The 18,482-nt window shown below is 35.0% G+C and overlaps 1 protein-coding gene across 2 annotated transcripts; it reads left to right on the forward strand.

Moving 5' to 3' along the window:
* The first annotated feature begins 293 nt into the window (after window positions 1-293).
* On the forward strand, window positions 294-6,220 carry LOC127870749 (uncharacterized). Of its 2 annotated transcripts, none has more exons than XR_008044900.1 (4): window positions 294-1,942; window positions 2,554-2,792; window positions 3,924-4,046; window positions 4,570-6,220. XR_008044900.1 is itself a non-coding variant. In XM_052413198.1 (4 exons), exons 1-4 carry the CDS (start codon window positions 1,793-1,795, stop codon window positions 4,665-4,667), a joined length of 606 nt encoding a protein of 201 aa, XP_052269158.1. In that variant the 5' UTR covers window positions 295-1,792; the 3' UTR covers window positions 4,668-6,220. The 2 variants fall into 2 exon arrangements, 1 of the variants encoding a protein (XP_052269158.1); XM_052413198.1 differs by having other exon boundaries at window positions 295-1,942; window positions 2,554-2,788.
* Window positions 6,221-18,482: the final 12,262 nt, after the last annotated feature.

Here is an 18,482-nt window from a genome sequence, read left to right on the forward strand (position 1 = left end):
TTTGCATAATTCTTTACCAACATGACCCAAAATCTATACACAAAAGCATAAAACTGTAACAAGCATTTTGTAATAATTATGGCCCTTTTCCACTTAGAATATGCATATTATTGATAAATCTATAGAAAAGTTTGCGTACCACCTCAAATATTGTCTACGTCCCTTGACATATTCAACCTCCGCGCAGTGATTTGACGGGAACTAGCATAGCTGGATCAAATCCCTGCCATCATAAGCAACCACGTGATGCTAGTCGAGCCACGTGATACGATAAAAAACAATGGCGCCTTACAATATAAAGTGTTTCTTTATTTCTGTTCCTTAAGCATTAGAAATTGCCTGTAACTAAGTTAGTTATAAGTGTAAACTATTAACTGATAACTAGGAAAGTGGACAGAATAAAGTCGAGTGCGCCAGCTAATAAAGTAAGTTTAGAAATATGTTAAAATATGTTATGTCTCATCGAAATCCAGGCAGACGGCGTAGAAATGGTAGAATGAAAACATGGCCATGGGCTTAAAATAGAAGCGGGATAATTATATTATTGTTTACAAATTATTTGAACTGGTGTTGATTCCTCAAAGGAAATGTAGAATAATCCCTAATAAATTGTACATGTTCTTCTAAGTACCAGCTATGAAATTAAACAGATAATTTCCCTTTTCCACAATAAACGTTTTTCTGTAAATAGACAGCAACTATGTTTAAGAAATAATATTTTTCTATCATGTTTTGTTGTCGAATAACCCACAGTAAGGAGTATAGATGCGTAGGAATTAAATCACGAGTGCGAAGCAACTAACCATCATAGAAAAATATTATTTCGATTCAAACACGATTCTAATTGATTTGGTTCAAGTTTTAGGACGTGAACTATATTTGACAACACTCCGCCCTTCTTAGTACAAAGTTCATTATTTAGTGACGTCATTGAATTGTACAAACATATGACGTCGTTTTCATTTACAAATATTTTGCAAATGACGTCACTTTCATTGAAAACAACAATCGTAGAAACTTAATGACATCACGTTTATTGATGCTACTGAAAAGCTGACATGCTATAAATGTTTTTTTAATTACGTTTCCTAACAAATAACATTCTTTGTAGGCGTAGTTATGCCAATAATCACCAAATATACAATTAGTTGTTTCATTACACTTATATACATGCTACATTTATTACATTTCTTTTAGAGCGGGTTTTAGCACGTGCATTTTACTGCAATATTTTCTTTATTTATTCGGAACTATTTTCGAAACATTAAGCTCCGCCCATAAGTTATTGCAGAATAACCCACACTTGATTTCCTTCTTTGTCTATAGGAAACAAGTCACGTGCCGTGTTAGAATATTTAATATACCAGTAACCTTTCGGTCTATTGTAGATATTATCCGATCGAGTTCAAGCAAGATTCTTGGAACAAATCAACAATTCCCTCTAATATGTTGTATACTTTACTATATACATGTTTGTTTTGTGAGTGAGTTTATGATTAGAACGAAAGCTTCCACTTTATCTTATTGGATCATCATTTTCACTTTTGTGTGATGAATACAGAATATAACAAACTTTTTTATTATATTTATCTATCAGAAGTGGATGTATTTAGAATTGCGTTCTGTTTCTTTTTTCGTTTTACACGTTTTGTTTAAATAAGAGTAAAAGGAATTGTCAGTATTCCTCTCTGTTGACAGGTCTTATTCACAATAAATCACAATAAAAAAGTGACATGCATCATGCCTTGTTGTTGTTTTTAGCCTTCCGTTCGTCCTTGACCTGTTCTGCACAATGGCAATAGCTGGGAAAAACCCATCGGCCAATAAGATTGCCTCGATTGTTGCTGCCTATGCGAACCTCATTAATGCCAGGAATGAGAAGTTGTCAGCGGGGCACAGACTCACAACAGTTGTATCCATCAAAGGGCACTTGGATGACTCGGTAAGCTCTAGAGTTGGCACAAGCACATTTTTTAAAGACAAGGATTTATGTTGGGGTTAAACGAGCTGTAGACAGAAAATTAATTTAAAGGAATAAAAAATGGGGGATATTTATATATGGGGCCTCATCATAGCTAAACAATAAAGGAAAAGATGGCCCTAGTTTGGTTTTTACAACTGTAGGCATATGATCATTGAGGTTGGGAATTAAACTAAATTTGTCGTTTAAGTATTTTAACAGCATGGTTCAAATTATGTATTTATGCAAATTCTGACCACAAAAAAATTAACAGGACTTATTTTATATCTTTTAACAACAATCTGAAAATTTAATAACATAATATGCCTATGGATAAACATTTGTTTTGCCATTTGGAACCAGACCCAAAAATGACGATTTATCCATTATTGTTATTATCTGTTATTGAAAGCATTTGATTTTGTATACTATTCAAAATCATTAATATCTGCTGCATAAATCTATTAGCATTCTTAGGTTTTAAGATGAAAATAAAATGATATAATGAACACTTTAAGTCATAAAGTGGCTTCTTCTAATTAGTTTCTCTTACTGTTAATATATGGATCATTTCTACAATTGACCTCTGGTAGGCACTAACACTTTTCAACCGCATGGGGCTGACAATGTCGACATCATCCAAACTGCGCCTACTGGATGAAGCTGGTGAAATGCTGGAAGACAACATCGCCAGAAGTCTAAGAAAAAACCCACTTGTCAAAATCACGGGTGACAATGTGGACATCTATGTCAGAACAGGACATCATTCACTGGACAGACACAAAAAGGACCTCCACATGTTTTGCCTCAAATATCATCTTCAGCAGGGTAGGTAAGCAGGGGACAAACATATTTCTAAACTGCACTCGTCCTGCAGGACAAGTGCATTAAAATTTTCACTCGTCCTGCAAGCACATGCACTTGTCCTTAAAATATGGGTGAAATGAAGATTGCAAAGGGCTGATATGACTAATGAAGTTTCTTGTATCACTGCTAAATTGCTGCTTACTCAGTTGTTCATGCCAGCTGATCACAAAATAAATGTTAAGCAGTGAAATAAATTACTTTATTTATGAGGAACACACAATAAATAATTGAAGACAATTTTGTGTTTGCCGTTTTTCTAATACTCGCGTGCTTTCCGTTTCGGACGTTTGAACATCGCTACCGCCAACTTTAAAGAACGCTCGTATGTCAGACATTTTTCTGACGAAATTCAGACTGGTTTGAAACCGTAGATTCTACTTCGCGTTTAAATAATTCTTTAAAAATCAATACTTACAGTGAATGCATAGGTTGGTTCCCTGTCACCATGGACGCGCAAAGTTTACATCAAAAAGCCAATATTTACTGGGGCCACAGTCTCGCATAACAACGTGCACCTGCTGTATGAAATTTACAATAACAATTTCCGGTTCATTCGCGATCTACTTTCGGAATAGATATGATTTAAGAAAATGATTTTATTTAATGAAAACAAGTCTTCCTCGTCAGAAAATACATATTTTAACATCAGCTTTTTTCACTCGTCCTGTAGGACGAGAGCTTTAGGGAAATTTTTGTGGTATTTTTGTCCTCTGGTAAGGTTTGAGCTAATGGTTAAAGTTACACCCCTTCTTGTCTGGTTTGATTAGTGAGGTTAACAATAGAATCACTAAACTGTTGATATTATGATATGTTAACAATATACTGAGTAAATAGTAGTAATGCCTTTTTTGTTCACATTGATGGTATCAGAAGCTTTCCACTCTATTAAACATGTGTACAGGAGAACATTGTTCATTAGGTAAAATGAATGAATGTATACAACAGTTATTCTTTTTAAAAAAATATCATGATTCTGATTCACTTAATACGAAGTGCCAAACACAGAAAATTAAATTTATACGGAAAAAACACTCAATTTAAAGGTGTTCAAAAATGTTGTAAATCAAAAACATGTGTATGTCTATTTGTATTTCAGATTGCACAACTAGGATCGTTCAGCACTTGTTTCACCATGCCATCACTTGGAAAACTTTTTCAAGAGAAGTTCTTTCCCAATGGTCACCACAGAGACACTTTGACAAACACTGTGTATTGTTAGGTAAAATTCAAATTATTTGAGTGCTGGTATGACGTGTGAAGTGTTTTTTTATTTATTGTCTATGGTTGAGCATGAATCTATCTATCAGCTAAAAAATTCTTGTACAGGTACTATAATTCAATAAAATACTCTTAAAACATATAGTCTTTATATTGAGTAGACTGGGCTTTTGTTAAAGGAAGTTTGGGAGTAATTTACTCCCAGTTTTGTTCATAAAAACTTTCAAAATTGCATCCCAGGAAGTCTCAAAACTTCCCAAATCCAACACTTCCACGTGAAAAGTACAGAGACTTCCAGATTTCAAAGTTAACGGAAACACCGGATATCATAACATGTACAATTTTCTTCTGTTAAGCTGCTTAAGCATGTTTTTCCTTAAATCTGTTGTTATTACTGTATAATCATTAAAGTAGTACACTGAAGAATGCTAGATAAACAAGTAATACAAAATATCAAGAATTGTTATGTATAGAAAATAGTTGTGACTACTGTATTTATTGTTTATTATGTTGTTTTACTCCAGGAAGAATACTGGCCGAGCTTAAAGACTTCTCCTGGCTTCAAAAAGTGCTCCCAGCCCACATCTATCATCCTTACCAAGCTGATTTGAGGCAAAAATGAAGTTGACTGAATCCATATAAAATGGTGTACATATATATAATTAAACATGTATACCTACATCACAACGGTTAATATTTAGCTATTGAATTATTTTTTTGTGTGCATAAATAATGAAAGGGAAAAAAATACCAATAAGAACCATTCTTGGAACAAATGATCAATACATTAATGATCAAAATATACTTATGTTAAACAAATGTCCTGCAAAAGCATTTTATCCTTTTTGCTGGGAGTTGAACCCAGATTTCTTCCCACAGAGCAGGGGGAAGTGTTCTTACATTGAACTACAAAGGCTAATAAATTGTTTATGAAATCAAGAGGATATATGTCTTGACTGTTCTATGGGGCCCATATTCCCTACTTCACTTACTGCTGTTTTTGATTTTGTATGTGAATACATGTGAAATCCTGTATAAACAGTATTTTTGTGTGAGTTCTTGTTTACGCCTCATAAGATTTAGTTTAAAGAGTAAATGTATGTTAAAATTAATGCATTAATTTATATACTGATAAGTATGAGTACTCCTCTTAAATATAATTACAGTCAATATGTATTTCCTGATGTAAATTATTTATTGATACATGACGTACTCAGTGTGCGAAATTCGCACTAGCTTGAAGGGTTTTGGCTAGTGAAAATCCTTTCGAGGTAGTGGGAATTTAAAAATGTATATAGTTGGGCTAGTAAGAAATTCAACTTTTCTATACATGTGTAAAAGAATTTGGGATATTACTTTAAAATTTGAATTTCGCACACCGCTTGTACTACTTATGTTATTATTATTTTAAACTTTTGTAACCTTGCTTAATCAAAATTTCAAGTGCTCGTTAAAATAATGTATATATGTCTATTAATGTTATTATCATATTGCATGTATTAAAATCTGTTACTATGGGCAATTGGCCTTCTAAAAATGCTGTTAATAAAATCTTGAATCTTACTTAGTTACTTACCATTCTTTTACAATGTGACATTCATCTATCACTACCCATTTTACATAAACAATGAATTGTCTTTTGCTCAGCAAGTCTTTTCCACTGACTGTGTTAAGAAGTGTTTCAGGATGAGCAAACACAATTGCGAATTCCCCTTCTGCAATATTCTGGATCATATCTTTCTCCATCAGCTGTAAATAAATATGTCCATAGTTGCTAACTTACAGGTTATATGATGTAAATAATAACTCTTCTTTCACTCTTGGTCAAGTCCGAGTGGAAGTAATATGGTACTACTTTTACTGGCATAATTATCGATTATTATATATATGTTATATTTCTTGAATAATAATAATATGGTATATATACTGACTATAAATACAATTAAAATGGCATTATATCAGTACAGCAAAGCATATACATGTTATATAAATATCTATCATTTATTCTAAAATATCATTTATTCTAGCAGTATAAAAAATAAATTTGAAATACGTCATACAATGAATTACATGTACTTATTAACAATTATTGCTGGATCTACTAAAAAGTGTTAAATTCCCCACTTAAAATAAATGTAATATGAATGTTATGATCATTGTTAAAAAACACACTTATCATACCGGTAAAAACAACGCAGGTCCATTATATCAACTCATGATATCTTGATTTAACCTATAACTGTTGATACCATGTGTGATTTTGAAAGTACTATAAATGGGTCAGATTTATTTGTGCCAAAACATAAGTGTTTTTTTTTCAAAAGGTTACTTTTCCGGGATACAAACATTCCACACATAAAGAGATGTTTCAATGCCACAAACAAAAAGGTACATATATATTTTATTCCTGTAAAATTTTGTACGGTCCGGCCTGTCGGCTAATTTACAGGACCGATTGTCCGGTAAAAAAAGAACGAAATTGTTGATTATTTATGTATTTACGGCTCTGAAAGTTTTCCGCGGTATAAAAATAGCGATCGCGTCTTTCCGTTCCAACGCTCTACTCTACGGAATTTTGCGATGCACCTGATTGGTCCATTTTTTTGCCCGTTACCATATGACGAATGCTCGTCAGGACGGTCTAAATCCACGACGGCCTAGTCGCTGATTAAGATAATTATAAATCTGATTATTAAATGATACAAATATTAATGTGTATGGACGTAATCGAGATAGTTATTAATAATTGTGATCATCTTCATTCGCAATGTCATGATCTTGACTGTCAATGTCCCTGCGTGAAAAAGGCTGGTGATCAATTATCTAGGCCGTGGTCGGTTTAGGCCGTTTTGACCAGATTCCTCTCTGACATGCGCACGGAGACTTAGCAACAAGAATCAATTAACGCTACCGCCGAGTTTGAAAACTGTTTGAAAAATGTTTCTATGATATTACGAGGGAGAGACGCCCGGTGGAAAACGATCGGCAACACCTGATTCTTCGGAAAAACAGAAAGAGAAGTGGAAAAAATATGAAGAAAAAAGGCCCGAACGAAAATTTTGCGAAAGTTGGAAGTTGGGCAGGGATTGGCTGACGTATGACAGTGAAGCTAAGGCGATGAAGTGCACTTTGCGCCTAGAATTCTACACGAGCGGCGATTCTCTTAAAAATGACAACGCTACTCATAAGTATGTAGTTGGTAGGTCCTGTAAAAAAAGAGGAGGTCCTTTATTTTTCCCAGTTAACAGGACCTACTGCAACAGGACTATATCCAGTCGAGACTTCTACCGCTTCATTTTTCTCTTAGGTGCCTTGTAAAAAATATCAATACAGTATATGTTTTACTAGTTTAATTGATAAGAAAACCGCAATTGTTTAATATGAAGGTATGTCTTTGTTGATGTCCTTTATTTTTTTTTATACATATTGCAAAGTACATTTTATATTATATTTTACGATTTAAATAATTGATTGCTTATAAAAACATTCAAACATTGTTCAGCATCCTCTGGTGCATCGTTTGAATTTGACTCTTCAAATGGCAAAGCTGGAAAAGTAAATGTATGTTAATCTCGCATAAAAAGTAAAAAAGGTTGCACATTAAAGTTTTTTTTTAAGTGAACGCATGCTATGTTATCATGTTAGTTTGTTCAAAACATGTGTACTTGCAAATTAATACCATACAAAAATGTAAACCATGAGTATAAACTGCGCTATATATCTATTATGTCCAAGTACTGCAATTTGAGTTACTTATTGTTTTAGCTTGTACATAACATGATCTTGTAAATATTGAGTAGGTTCCTGTTATGTGAATAATAAATAAATTGCTTATGACAGAAAAGTTCATAAGAAATACGTCTCCGTGGTCATTCACACCAAACATCGAACAGCTTGGGATAACTGTCAGTGTCTGAATTTGAACTTAACAAAAGGAAGTCTATGAATGTACATGATATAATCATATTATTCATGCTGAAACAATGTTCTTACTCTGCCAATACTTTTCTTGTTCACTACATATCTCATTTAGAAAAACAATGGCGTGTTTTTCTATTTAAATGCAATTTGCTATGCTATGGTGTATCTTCTGACTAAAGTGTATATATAGTGTATATATTGATCAATTTATAAAACAAATACACGCATATAGCATAGTATTTTTTTAATAATTTGTACATAAAACCTCTCATGAAAACAGTTTAATACTCATGCAACCAAATATGCATATGACTGTAAATTTACTTTTGATTGTACCTTTTCTTCCCAAGAATTTAGTTTGGATGGTGCTGGTCCCCCACCAATGGCACGTCTTTCTTTTGCCATGTCTTGTGTTTTTTTCTTTGTCAAACTCTACAACCCTATTCTGGATTATGCAAACGAAAGCCTCCAGATAGCTAACCAGGGCTGGGGCGATAAAAGAACAAGACGATTTCTAATTAAAGATTTTCTTCTGTTTACGCTCCAACTTGATGGTAAATGTTGGAAATAAATCAAACAATAAATGTACAATACTGTACGTGACTAGACAGAATACTTATTATGACCGAGAAATACATCAAAATTGAACTCTTAGTGAACACTTCATGACTAGACATATTAACATATAAATGCTTATCGTGTCGGAAAAATATTAAATATACAGGCTCACGAAGACAGTAATAGATAATTAATAGATACTGTTACATAGAAAAAGTATACAACATTCTATATTAAATCTGAACTACAGCAATCTTAATAAACAAGAAATTCTAATAAAGCTAGGAACGAGCAATGACAGGGTGCGAATGATTCGCCCAAACTAAATGACGGGATTGTACTAAGTAGGAGTGATTACAGCAACATATACTATTATAAACATGTAGGGAATTATACAAAATAGTGATAACGACCAAAACTTACACCATAATAGGCCAAGACAACACGATAAACGAAATACAACAGTGAAAATTGTCGACTAATCGCCATGCTATGTAACGAAACGAGAACGAGGCTCAACCGCGCAAAGCAGTGTAGCGGCAAGTAACTAAAGGAAAGTGGAGAGGCGAAAACCAAACATCACAAACCCTATTCAACTTATTTAATAAGCTTCACAAAATGTACTAAGAAAGGGGTATATTTTGCTTTCAAAATATAATTTAGCGATTTCCGTTGTTCTGTTTCCCCTATGCGTTTTTTTCCCTTATTTATATAAAAGTACAAATGTACCCGTAAAAGTACTTAACCCAATTAAAGTAACATTACTACTCAAAATCAACGAAAATTTCGTATAATATGTCGTAAAATAAAGCTAATAAAAATCATTGTTCCTTATGGCCATTGTCGAAATTTCAACGCCAGATGTGGTCTGGTAAAATAGATGTTTGTGGATACAAAATGCTCGTTTTTATTATGGTTTTAACATGGTACCATTTTAGTGTTAGTGTGTCGTATCAATAGATATATTAGTATTCGCAGGAAATCATGTAATCATACCATATCTAGCGTTGAAATTGTGGCTATTGCTATAAAGAACACTGATTGTTTAGGTGTTAACTTTATTTTGCGAAATACTTTACGAAATTTGCGTCGATTTTGAGCGTTATAGAGGCTTTAAAGAAAACTATAAAATTCCCAATTACACTCTAACAATTTCCCAAAAGAAAGGAAAGTTTTGTTCAAAAGTGCATTATCTGCAATTTCACAATTAAAATGAGCACTGATACTGAACATTTCAAGCCAAAATGAATGAAAATCAATATTTGAGTTGATTTGTGCTATTGATACCAAGCAATTACAAAGAACCATAATTCCCAATAGAGTGATTTCACGAAGCGAATTTTCCCAATTTCAGTTTTTTTTCGCGCTATTTTTTCCCAATTGGTATGGTTCAGGTACTTTTCCCAATTTGGGAAGAAAATCGCTTGCTTGAAATATTAGGAGTCAAAATACATGTGTAGGTAAATTAACTAATGTTTGCTTCTTAATTCACGTTTAAATGACTTAGTGCCCTTAATTATCACTCATATTCAATGATGATAAGGAAAGTTTAATTCAGTTATATTTTAAAAGAAAATTGCATTTTTTTTGTTTGACAGCAAAATGATGCAAGGCAGATATTGAGCCAAAGTTTAAAATGATGAAAGTTGAAATTAAAAGGAATGACTACGCATCTATAATTTAGTTATTTGTCTTTACTGTATGGACAAATTTTGCAAGTTGATTGCATAAAAATATGGCTGGTGTGTAAATAAGTTAACAATTAAAGCAAAACATGATTCAATAATATTAACTTAACCAAAAATATGCACTTTTACTTCGATGCACTTTCTTTTTGTTTCGATGAGAGTTCGCTCTGGATCTACAGCATTAATCCTGCAGAAAAACAATGGCACATAAAAACCACTTGAAGTGATACAATGGGCATTTTTTACTGTTGAATTGAGCTGAAAAGAATTAACAGGTCAAAAGGGTTAAAACTTTGTTAAAATATGGTTACTTACCAATTATCTGCAACACATCTTGCTTCCAGTTGTTTATAAAAAATGTATATTATTTTCGAAATTTTACTTGACTGGTGAGTCCTATAAGCCGAAATGATCCGTAAAATAAAATTGTGTCTTTGTGTCGTATGAGCGAAGCTGCACTAAAACTAAATTTAGGTTCACATCGTACATGCATGATCAGTTGTCAAACGAATGTACGGTTGATATTCAAATGCATTATTTTTCTCTTTCCGGGATATTGTTTTAGTATGTTGATGCTGCATTAAAGTAACATTACTACTCAAAATCAACGAAAACTTTGTACAATATTTCGTAAAATAAACTAAACCAATTAAAAATCAGTGTTCCGTGGCAATTGCCGAAATTTCAGCCAGATGTGGTCTGGTAAATTAGAAGTTTATAGATACAAAATGCTCGTCGTTTTTCCATTTTTATTTCGCGCAACGATATCTATTCATACGACACATGAACACTAACATGGTGTTCGTGTGTCGTATGAATAGATATATTCGCGGGAAATTAAAAAAAAGAGCATTTTGTATCTACAAAAATCTATGTAATCATACCACATCTAGCGTTGAAAGTTTGGCTATTGCTTAACTTTATTTTACGAAATATTTAACGAAATTTTCGTTGATTTTGAGCGTTATAGTGACTAACAAATATAAGTGTATATGAAGTGAAAATACCAAAAATAAACAACGGTTGCGATAGACACCTATAAATTATTAGATACCTATAATATCTCTTTAACTTTTGACCGCTGAATTTATTGTTGAATTTTATCAATGGATGTACATTCAAGCTCAGTAAATAGGGAAGAATGAAATTAATATTGGATATACATAACAGAAGCTGATGATATAATCTTAATTGATATGCATGGGACATCGATGTAAGAAACCGTCAAATTAATTATGTATAATTATTCTTGCCTATTTTGTGCTGTTGTAACATATGTTATCAATATATTTCAATTTTACACATATAAAAATCGAAAAATTCGCCTTAATGTGTTAAGTCATGTTTTTAGCGCTCGATTGGTGGTTTTCAGAGCAATATATGTCTGAAGTAAACGACGGCGCAACGTCACGAAGTGGATCGCCGCAAAAAGACATATTGAATATTTTTTGTGTAAATAAAAAGTAGTTTTTATTTTCCTGGTTGATACTGTTTCAGGTTTGGAGGTTCCTTTTGACAAGATGAAATTTATTGGAAATTGAAAGTGAAACTGTATTTGGTTATTTTGGGTAAGTTTTGAAAAAAAAATTAAATGCCCTTAAACGCTTTTTTGAAAAACATTTTCATTTCTCATCCAGATTGATGAAGTAAGATTGTTATGCTAGGTGAGATGTTAATCTATGTATACGTTAAAAAAAACTAGACGAAAATAAGGAATTTAAAAAGATTTTGCGTTTTGTTTCATTCAATCATTTATCACACTTGTCGCCAAAGTGTTTTGTTTCTTTTAGAAACAACTTATTATAAAAATGTATCTTATTCATGGCCATACATAATACTTTGGTTTTCCATTCATTGAGTGCAGTAATTTCAGCATTTTCCTTCCTGCACTATTAAGTACAAAATCCCTTTAAGGATGTTCGGATTTTCTTAATGCAGTCATAAAAATTCACAAGAAAAGGCAGTCTATACTAGGGGCCTCTGCGTAGTAAATTTCTTAGGTTTTTATTTTGACTGAAATTAAGATTCCCAGATGTCCAACGGGATTATATACATATTTCGAACTAGAAAAGTCACATGATGTACGACGTATTTTTATTACATTAATATCTGTGGAAATAGAATTATTATTAAACACGATACTTCGAACAGGTTTACTATATTTGTAGCAAATAAGTAATGATTCAGTATTGCGGATATAAGGGGGTATCGACCGACGCACAATTTTATCATTGAATATTTAAGGAAGGTGAAATAAATCAAGACCTTTGTTACAATTTTTATACGAGTTCTTGTTTTGTTATGTGCACTTTCAATGAAAGGTTTAAGATAGTAGTCAGTGAAAGATTCAATAATACATTACAAGACCATTCATACAGTGGGTCGGATTGAAGTAAAATAAGTTTACATTCCTTATCAATATGCGCAAAAGAAGACACAGAAAGAGAACAAAGTGCACTTAGTAATGTATGTTTACCCTCATTTTGTAATAATTTGTAGCAGTCATTTAAAGAAAGCAGTCGTTTAAATTTACGCCTTATGTTACCATTTTCCTTATGCCGTGTGAACGTTTACATTTTTGACGTTTACTACAAAGAGAAACAATCAATTTATTTTTAGAAATAGTTCCAACATATAATATATTATCATTTAATACAAGTTGGTAAGTTGTTTGTAAACGTTTAATCCACTCAAATCCCGACACGCACCTTGCTTATAATTGATGCTGATTTGAAGTACCATTATCAAAAATAAGGTAAGACACATCCATTATTTTAGCATTAACGATTGTTATTTAGTTACAATTGGAATCAAGTCTGTCAAAATACGGCAGTAATGTACTTCAACACCCCCTCGTCAATTGATTGCAACTCCGTTTGCCAGGTATTATGGCACACATTTACCAATAATAATCTTAAACGGTTTATTAACAGTCAACAGCAACAAATCAAATTTCAAACTTGAAATAAAAAAACCGCTAGACATCCCTCATCACTGGTCATCACGTCTATCCATAAGGTGCCCACTCTATGGCCGGACACCATATGGACTCATCACGTTTCAATCATCCAACGTGACTCGCGTTTTATCCGAACAGGACTTGTGGAGCGCGTAGCCGCGTATGGACCTACATCATGGTGAAATGCAGGGGCCTCTGCGTCAAAACTTTTAACATCGAACCGCAAATATAACTCTTTTAAAAGCGTTCCCGAACAAGGTTCATCAGTGGGACCGACTAGGCAGCTATCTCGGTGCAAGGTGCGGTAAGGCCAATCGTCTGTGTTGATCGGTTCTAACCTCTGTATTGCCGTCAGCTCACCTAACAGTGTCCTCATTAGACGGTGCGCGCCAATGAGAACCTGTTTGTTCTCGTTTACCGCCTGTCTCAGCTTCCTAAAACCCTCATTCAAGCTACTTCATAACTCTTCCTTTTGCTCCGTTTGGGTTAATTTGAAGCATGTAATTTTACAATTGTTTGGCGGAGGCGGCCCTGTGAACTCGCTTGACGGAGTCCTACGCTTCGTTCCTCGGAACGGATCTTCCAAGAACCTCTCAAATTCGTCTGTCAGCCCTATGAACGGCGTCTCGTCAAAAATGGGCGTACTCGCTGACGAGCCGTGGCTCGTTTGTATCGGAGCATTTTGCGAAAGCACTTGCACCGGCTGAAAGACAGACTTAAAGGGCGCATTAGCCGGACTCGTCAGTACCGGATACGACAGCTGGTGACCTTGAAGAGCCGTCACTAATGGGAAAGTAGTTGAATCACTTTATTGCCCACTGTCTGTTTCCCACAAGTGGTCAACTCGGAAGCCCTTTAGCCTCTGGATTGTTGCCCTCTGATCTTCAAACGGGTCCTCCGTATCGGAGTCGTTTGTGCAAGTATAAGGTTAACCTCTGTAATAAAAATCGGGTTTTCCGACTTCCGGAGAATCGCTCCGTAGTTGACAGGGCCCAACTGTCTCTCCTCCGCAACGTGCCTCTCATATCTCGTCACTTGCTTGTCGAGAGTCGCCCTATCTTGGCACCTGAATGCACACAAAGTACAGTGATACGGTTGACTTTCTTACGGAATGTGTTGCTTGTGTCCTAAGAGTCTACCCTTCCTACCCATATTCGGACAATGAGAGCATCGGTAAAGCTTGGTCCCTTTCGAATATTTCCTGCTCTGAAAATAGAATGATAACGTTTAGTTCCAGATGCCATGTCTCTCGATACAGCTTTAACAACCCGTTAATTGCCTTCTCTTCGCGTAAAAGCGTTGCTTTTGTGGGCCATCCATGACGTTCAGCTCTGAGCCGGCACCATCAACTCAGCCCTACGTCGGCATGTTCGACATGGCCCGCACTTAAGTGATTCAGTCATATCGACATCCTCACACTCGCAGTCTTTTGGTTTCGGACGTCTTGAAAGAGAATCGCAATGGGTGTGTGTATTCCCTGACCGGTACTCGATGTCGCAATCGTACGGTGCCAGGATCTCTAACAACCGGGAACTCCACTGGGCTCTTTCATGCTGAATAAACAGACGAGCGCTTGAAGGTCGGGAAGCAGCAAAAAATGATGACCTAGGAGGTATTGACGATAATATTGACGATATAACTGCACAAAATACACTACTGCCAGCAACTACTGCTCCGTAATGCAATAACGATTAAACAATTAATTAACGAATTCATAACTTATAAACGATGCAAAACATTTTACGTTTAACAACGGTGTGAGAAAAGGAAGCTGTCTCCTCTTCTCAGCACCAATGTTTTATGGAATAATGCAATGCCCACACTCGTCCCACTGCCCCGAATTATCGATAATAATGTGCGGTCTCATTTCAAGATTTGTTGGGCTATATTTTCCACACACACAACATTTCTCGAAATCGTCCGCTTCGCATTCGGTCTCAGAGGCGTCTTCACTAATAATTTGGGAGTGCGATTCTTGGATGCCACTTGCGGAAAGTCTCGGGCTTTTACATCGCATGTGGCTTTAAAATTTGACAGCATTGGCTTTTTTTCCGCGCGTCATACATCTCAACCTCTTCTATGTATGCAGCGCTTGTTATTAATTTTTAGCCAGGTTTTGGTTTGTTTTTTCTGATATCTTCCTTTGGCATCTGCACGCCGTGATAGGGTTTGCGCCTCTGTTTTTGCCCGGAGATTCTTCAACTGCCTGCCTGCCAGCTCGTACTGCTTGTATCTTCTGAAGATATGTCGAGTCTCGGAATGACCCGCATGGCATGGGCTTTTCTGGAGGCACCGTAGAAGCATATTTGCTGTCGTAGAATCGTTTTAATGGGCCAACCACACCTACGTCAAGTGGTTGAAGGACATGAGAAGTATACACTGGCAAGCAGATCAGATACAATTTTCCCTCGCGGGCCCATTTCATCATTTCGGTTGACGTGTGCGTCGTGTGTCCGTCAAGTAATACGATATCGGGTTGATTGCCATCACCCCTGTAAACGTTCTCTAAGAAATGGTTTTCCAGATAATCCTTTAATGTCGAGGTCGTTAACCACTCTGTTTAAGACATTCTTAATTGTGCACCTTGCGTCCGGTCTTTTGCAAGATTTTTATTGGTTCTCTTCCCTGCAGTTATGAAAGATACCAACATATAAAGATATTTATCATAATTATCGGTTCTTATTGAATTGGTTAATGCTGATAATATTTATTGATTGTAACACTGAAGTAATGAAAGCATCCCCATGTGTTTTTATGTCTTTACTACTTAGGCTAACTACTGACTGGGTACTGTTATATTACGATTTTATGAAGTTTAAATTGAACTTGCGTTGATGATATTGTTTGTAAAATATTTTCATATTCGTTTGTAAAACGTATTATTATCAACCTTTAAATATTAAATACGGCGGAAGATGATTTCCAGACGCACTGGCGCACGCGATCAGCGTTGTTGTTGCTGAGCGTGTGACTGCATGTGTCTTTTCGTGCGAGAGAGCGATGATATTCGATGGATATTGATCTGGAGAGATTCCGGTTTTATCGAGGTAAAATATGCAAATCGGCCTCTCTTGCAATCCGTGTTCCGCCATAGCTGCCTCTAGGCTGTTGAAAAACTGCTCAACAGCCTCTGGAGTTGAGTATTTGGCCCTGTTGGACTCCAGCGCTGATGGTTTTGGGGTAGAGATCCTCGATTCCCGCCGTTTAAGGAATCCTTACAGCCAGCTGTTGCTGTGGGGGGGGGGGGGGTCTCAGAATCGCGCTTTCCTTTGTGGTGCGTCAATTCACCACCCAACTTAGGCATGGCTGTATTTCTTAAACCATAGCCAAGCCTTGCGTGGTTTTCCTCATGTTCCACATACCCTAACTTCTCGTCATTTGTGAAATGGTCTCTTTTACGAAATGTTAGGATCAACACGTCCACTGATTCTATCTCTTAAGGTTTGATAGGGGATGCGATATTGTAGCGCCACTCGACGAACAGTTTTTCCGTCTTTAGCTCCTCTACTGCTTTTAGCAGAATATCAGGATTCTATACTTGCCATGGTATTTCTTGGCATACAACGTTAAAACAATTCCCCGTGGTATTAAGATTTTAATTGATTTCAGTGTGGATACGATAAACCCCTTCACGGGCCTCTATAAAATGGCAACGCCGACCTGAGTCGATAATGTACACAGGGTTCAGTATTCCTGCCCTTCTGTGTTTTTTCATGCTAATTATAATTCAAAATGATTATCGTTTACAAAATTGTTCCTGTCATTTTTTAATTAATTTGAATAATTATTTGTGTTAATTTCTTTTTATTTTACATTTGAATAAACCAAGCCATTTTTTATAAATGTGCATGTTTCACTTTTTAATTGATTTCAAGAATGTGCTGGTATGTACACATGTCAATATGTGAAACTGAATGCTTGTTTTAAGTGATAACAAAGATAGTAAGCAATTTCAATTACAAAATACAATTACAAAATACAATTAAATAACATGTATAACATATATATAATCATATGCATTGTTGATTAACATGTGCATTGTTATGATATTGTAAAGTAATTTCTGTAGTTCAATTAAGAACACCATTCTTTTCATGATATGGAGATCCAAGTTCAAGTCTCGGCAGAAATATTGCATTTGATAACTTGCATATTAAATTATCTTTTTATATAGATAATGCATGTTTTTAATTAAGTGTTAATAGTCTTTTTAAATATATATTCATTTAATAATATATACATTAAATTGTAATTTCCTCTTGTGCCTATCAGTCCGAGGAAAGTTGCAGTTATTGAACCACAGTGTGTTCAACAGTGATTTGGGTGTTTTCCCTACTAATATCTCCTTTTCGAACAAAATTCTTATTTCGTTATCAAAAACCGGACTTGCAGAATTGTGTTTATTCCCTTTTCCCATTTTCTGTAAGCTTCTTTGTTTCACCCGTAGGATGTCTGTTTAAGTGTCTTTCAATGCTTGATATCATATTCCGTATTGTAGTTGGTTCATATTCCGTTTCATCGCCCTTTTTGACTGACAGAATGTAATTTGCAACATATTCATCCATTAAGTCTGGGGCAATTTCATGAATATTTTTTATTTCTTGCTTCGTTGATAGAAATCTTCTAAATTTAAGTACATCATTTAGGGTATTTGTTAAAGTATTTTTGTTTTCGGACATTTCAATGTGTTTTTAACATCATCAAGTGTTAAAGTCTCAAAGAAATCATTGCGTTCGGGTGGCTACTGTGAAATGTCATGATTAATTTGTGCTTCCATAGGTTTATTTTACATTGTCAAATGGGCTAAGTTGAGATTCAAATACAGTGAAACCATTATTAATCGTCAGGCATTAATTTTCGTGTATTCCGTCAGTCGGCCGATTGACGAATTTAAGATGCTAAACGAACAATTATGTCCCATATTTGAACAAATTATAAAGACTGAATTACCAAAGGCATGAGACCCTAAAATCAAACGTTATAAACGCATACATACTCCGTCTGTTTCGTAATCAAGATAAGTCCGGTTTTGACACAAAAGTATGTAGATTACGCAGTGTATTTAACTGACACGTGACATTGCTCTAAAACGCGAGTGAAGTACAGCTGTATCGACTGCGTTGACTTCGTTTAGGTAAAATAGTTATTATTAGCGCTAATTGTTAACAATTGTATTACCCATTTTGTTTGTCAGTGTTGTTGCAAATGATACAGCCTCCACGCAGCGGATCCGGATGAAAGACAATAAACGAAATTAAAAGATAATTATGTGTGATCAACACCTAACGTATCTACATTCTCCGCATTGATT

The sequence above is a fragment of the Dreissena polymorpha genome, chromosome 3, assembly GCF_020536995.1.
Source record: "Dreissena polymorpha isolate Duluth1 chromosome 3, UMN_Dpol_1.0, whole genome shotgun sequence".
NCBI lineage: Eukaryota > Metazoa > Mollusca > Bivalvia > Myida > Dreissenidae > Dreissena > Dreissena polymorpha.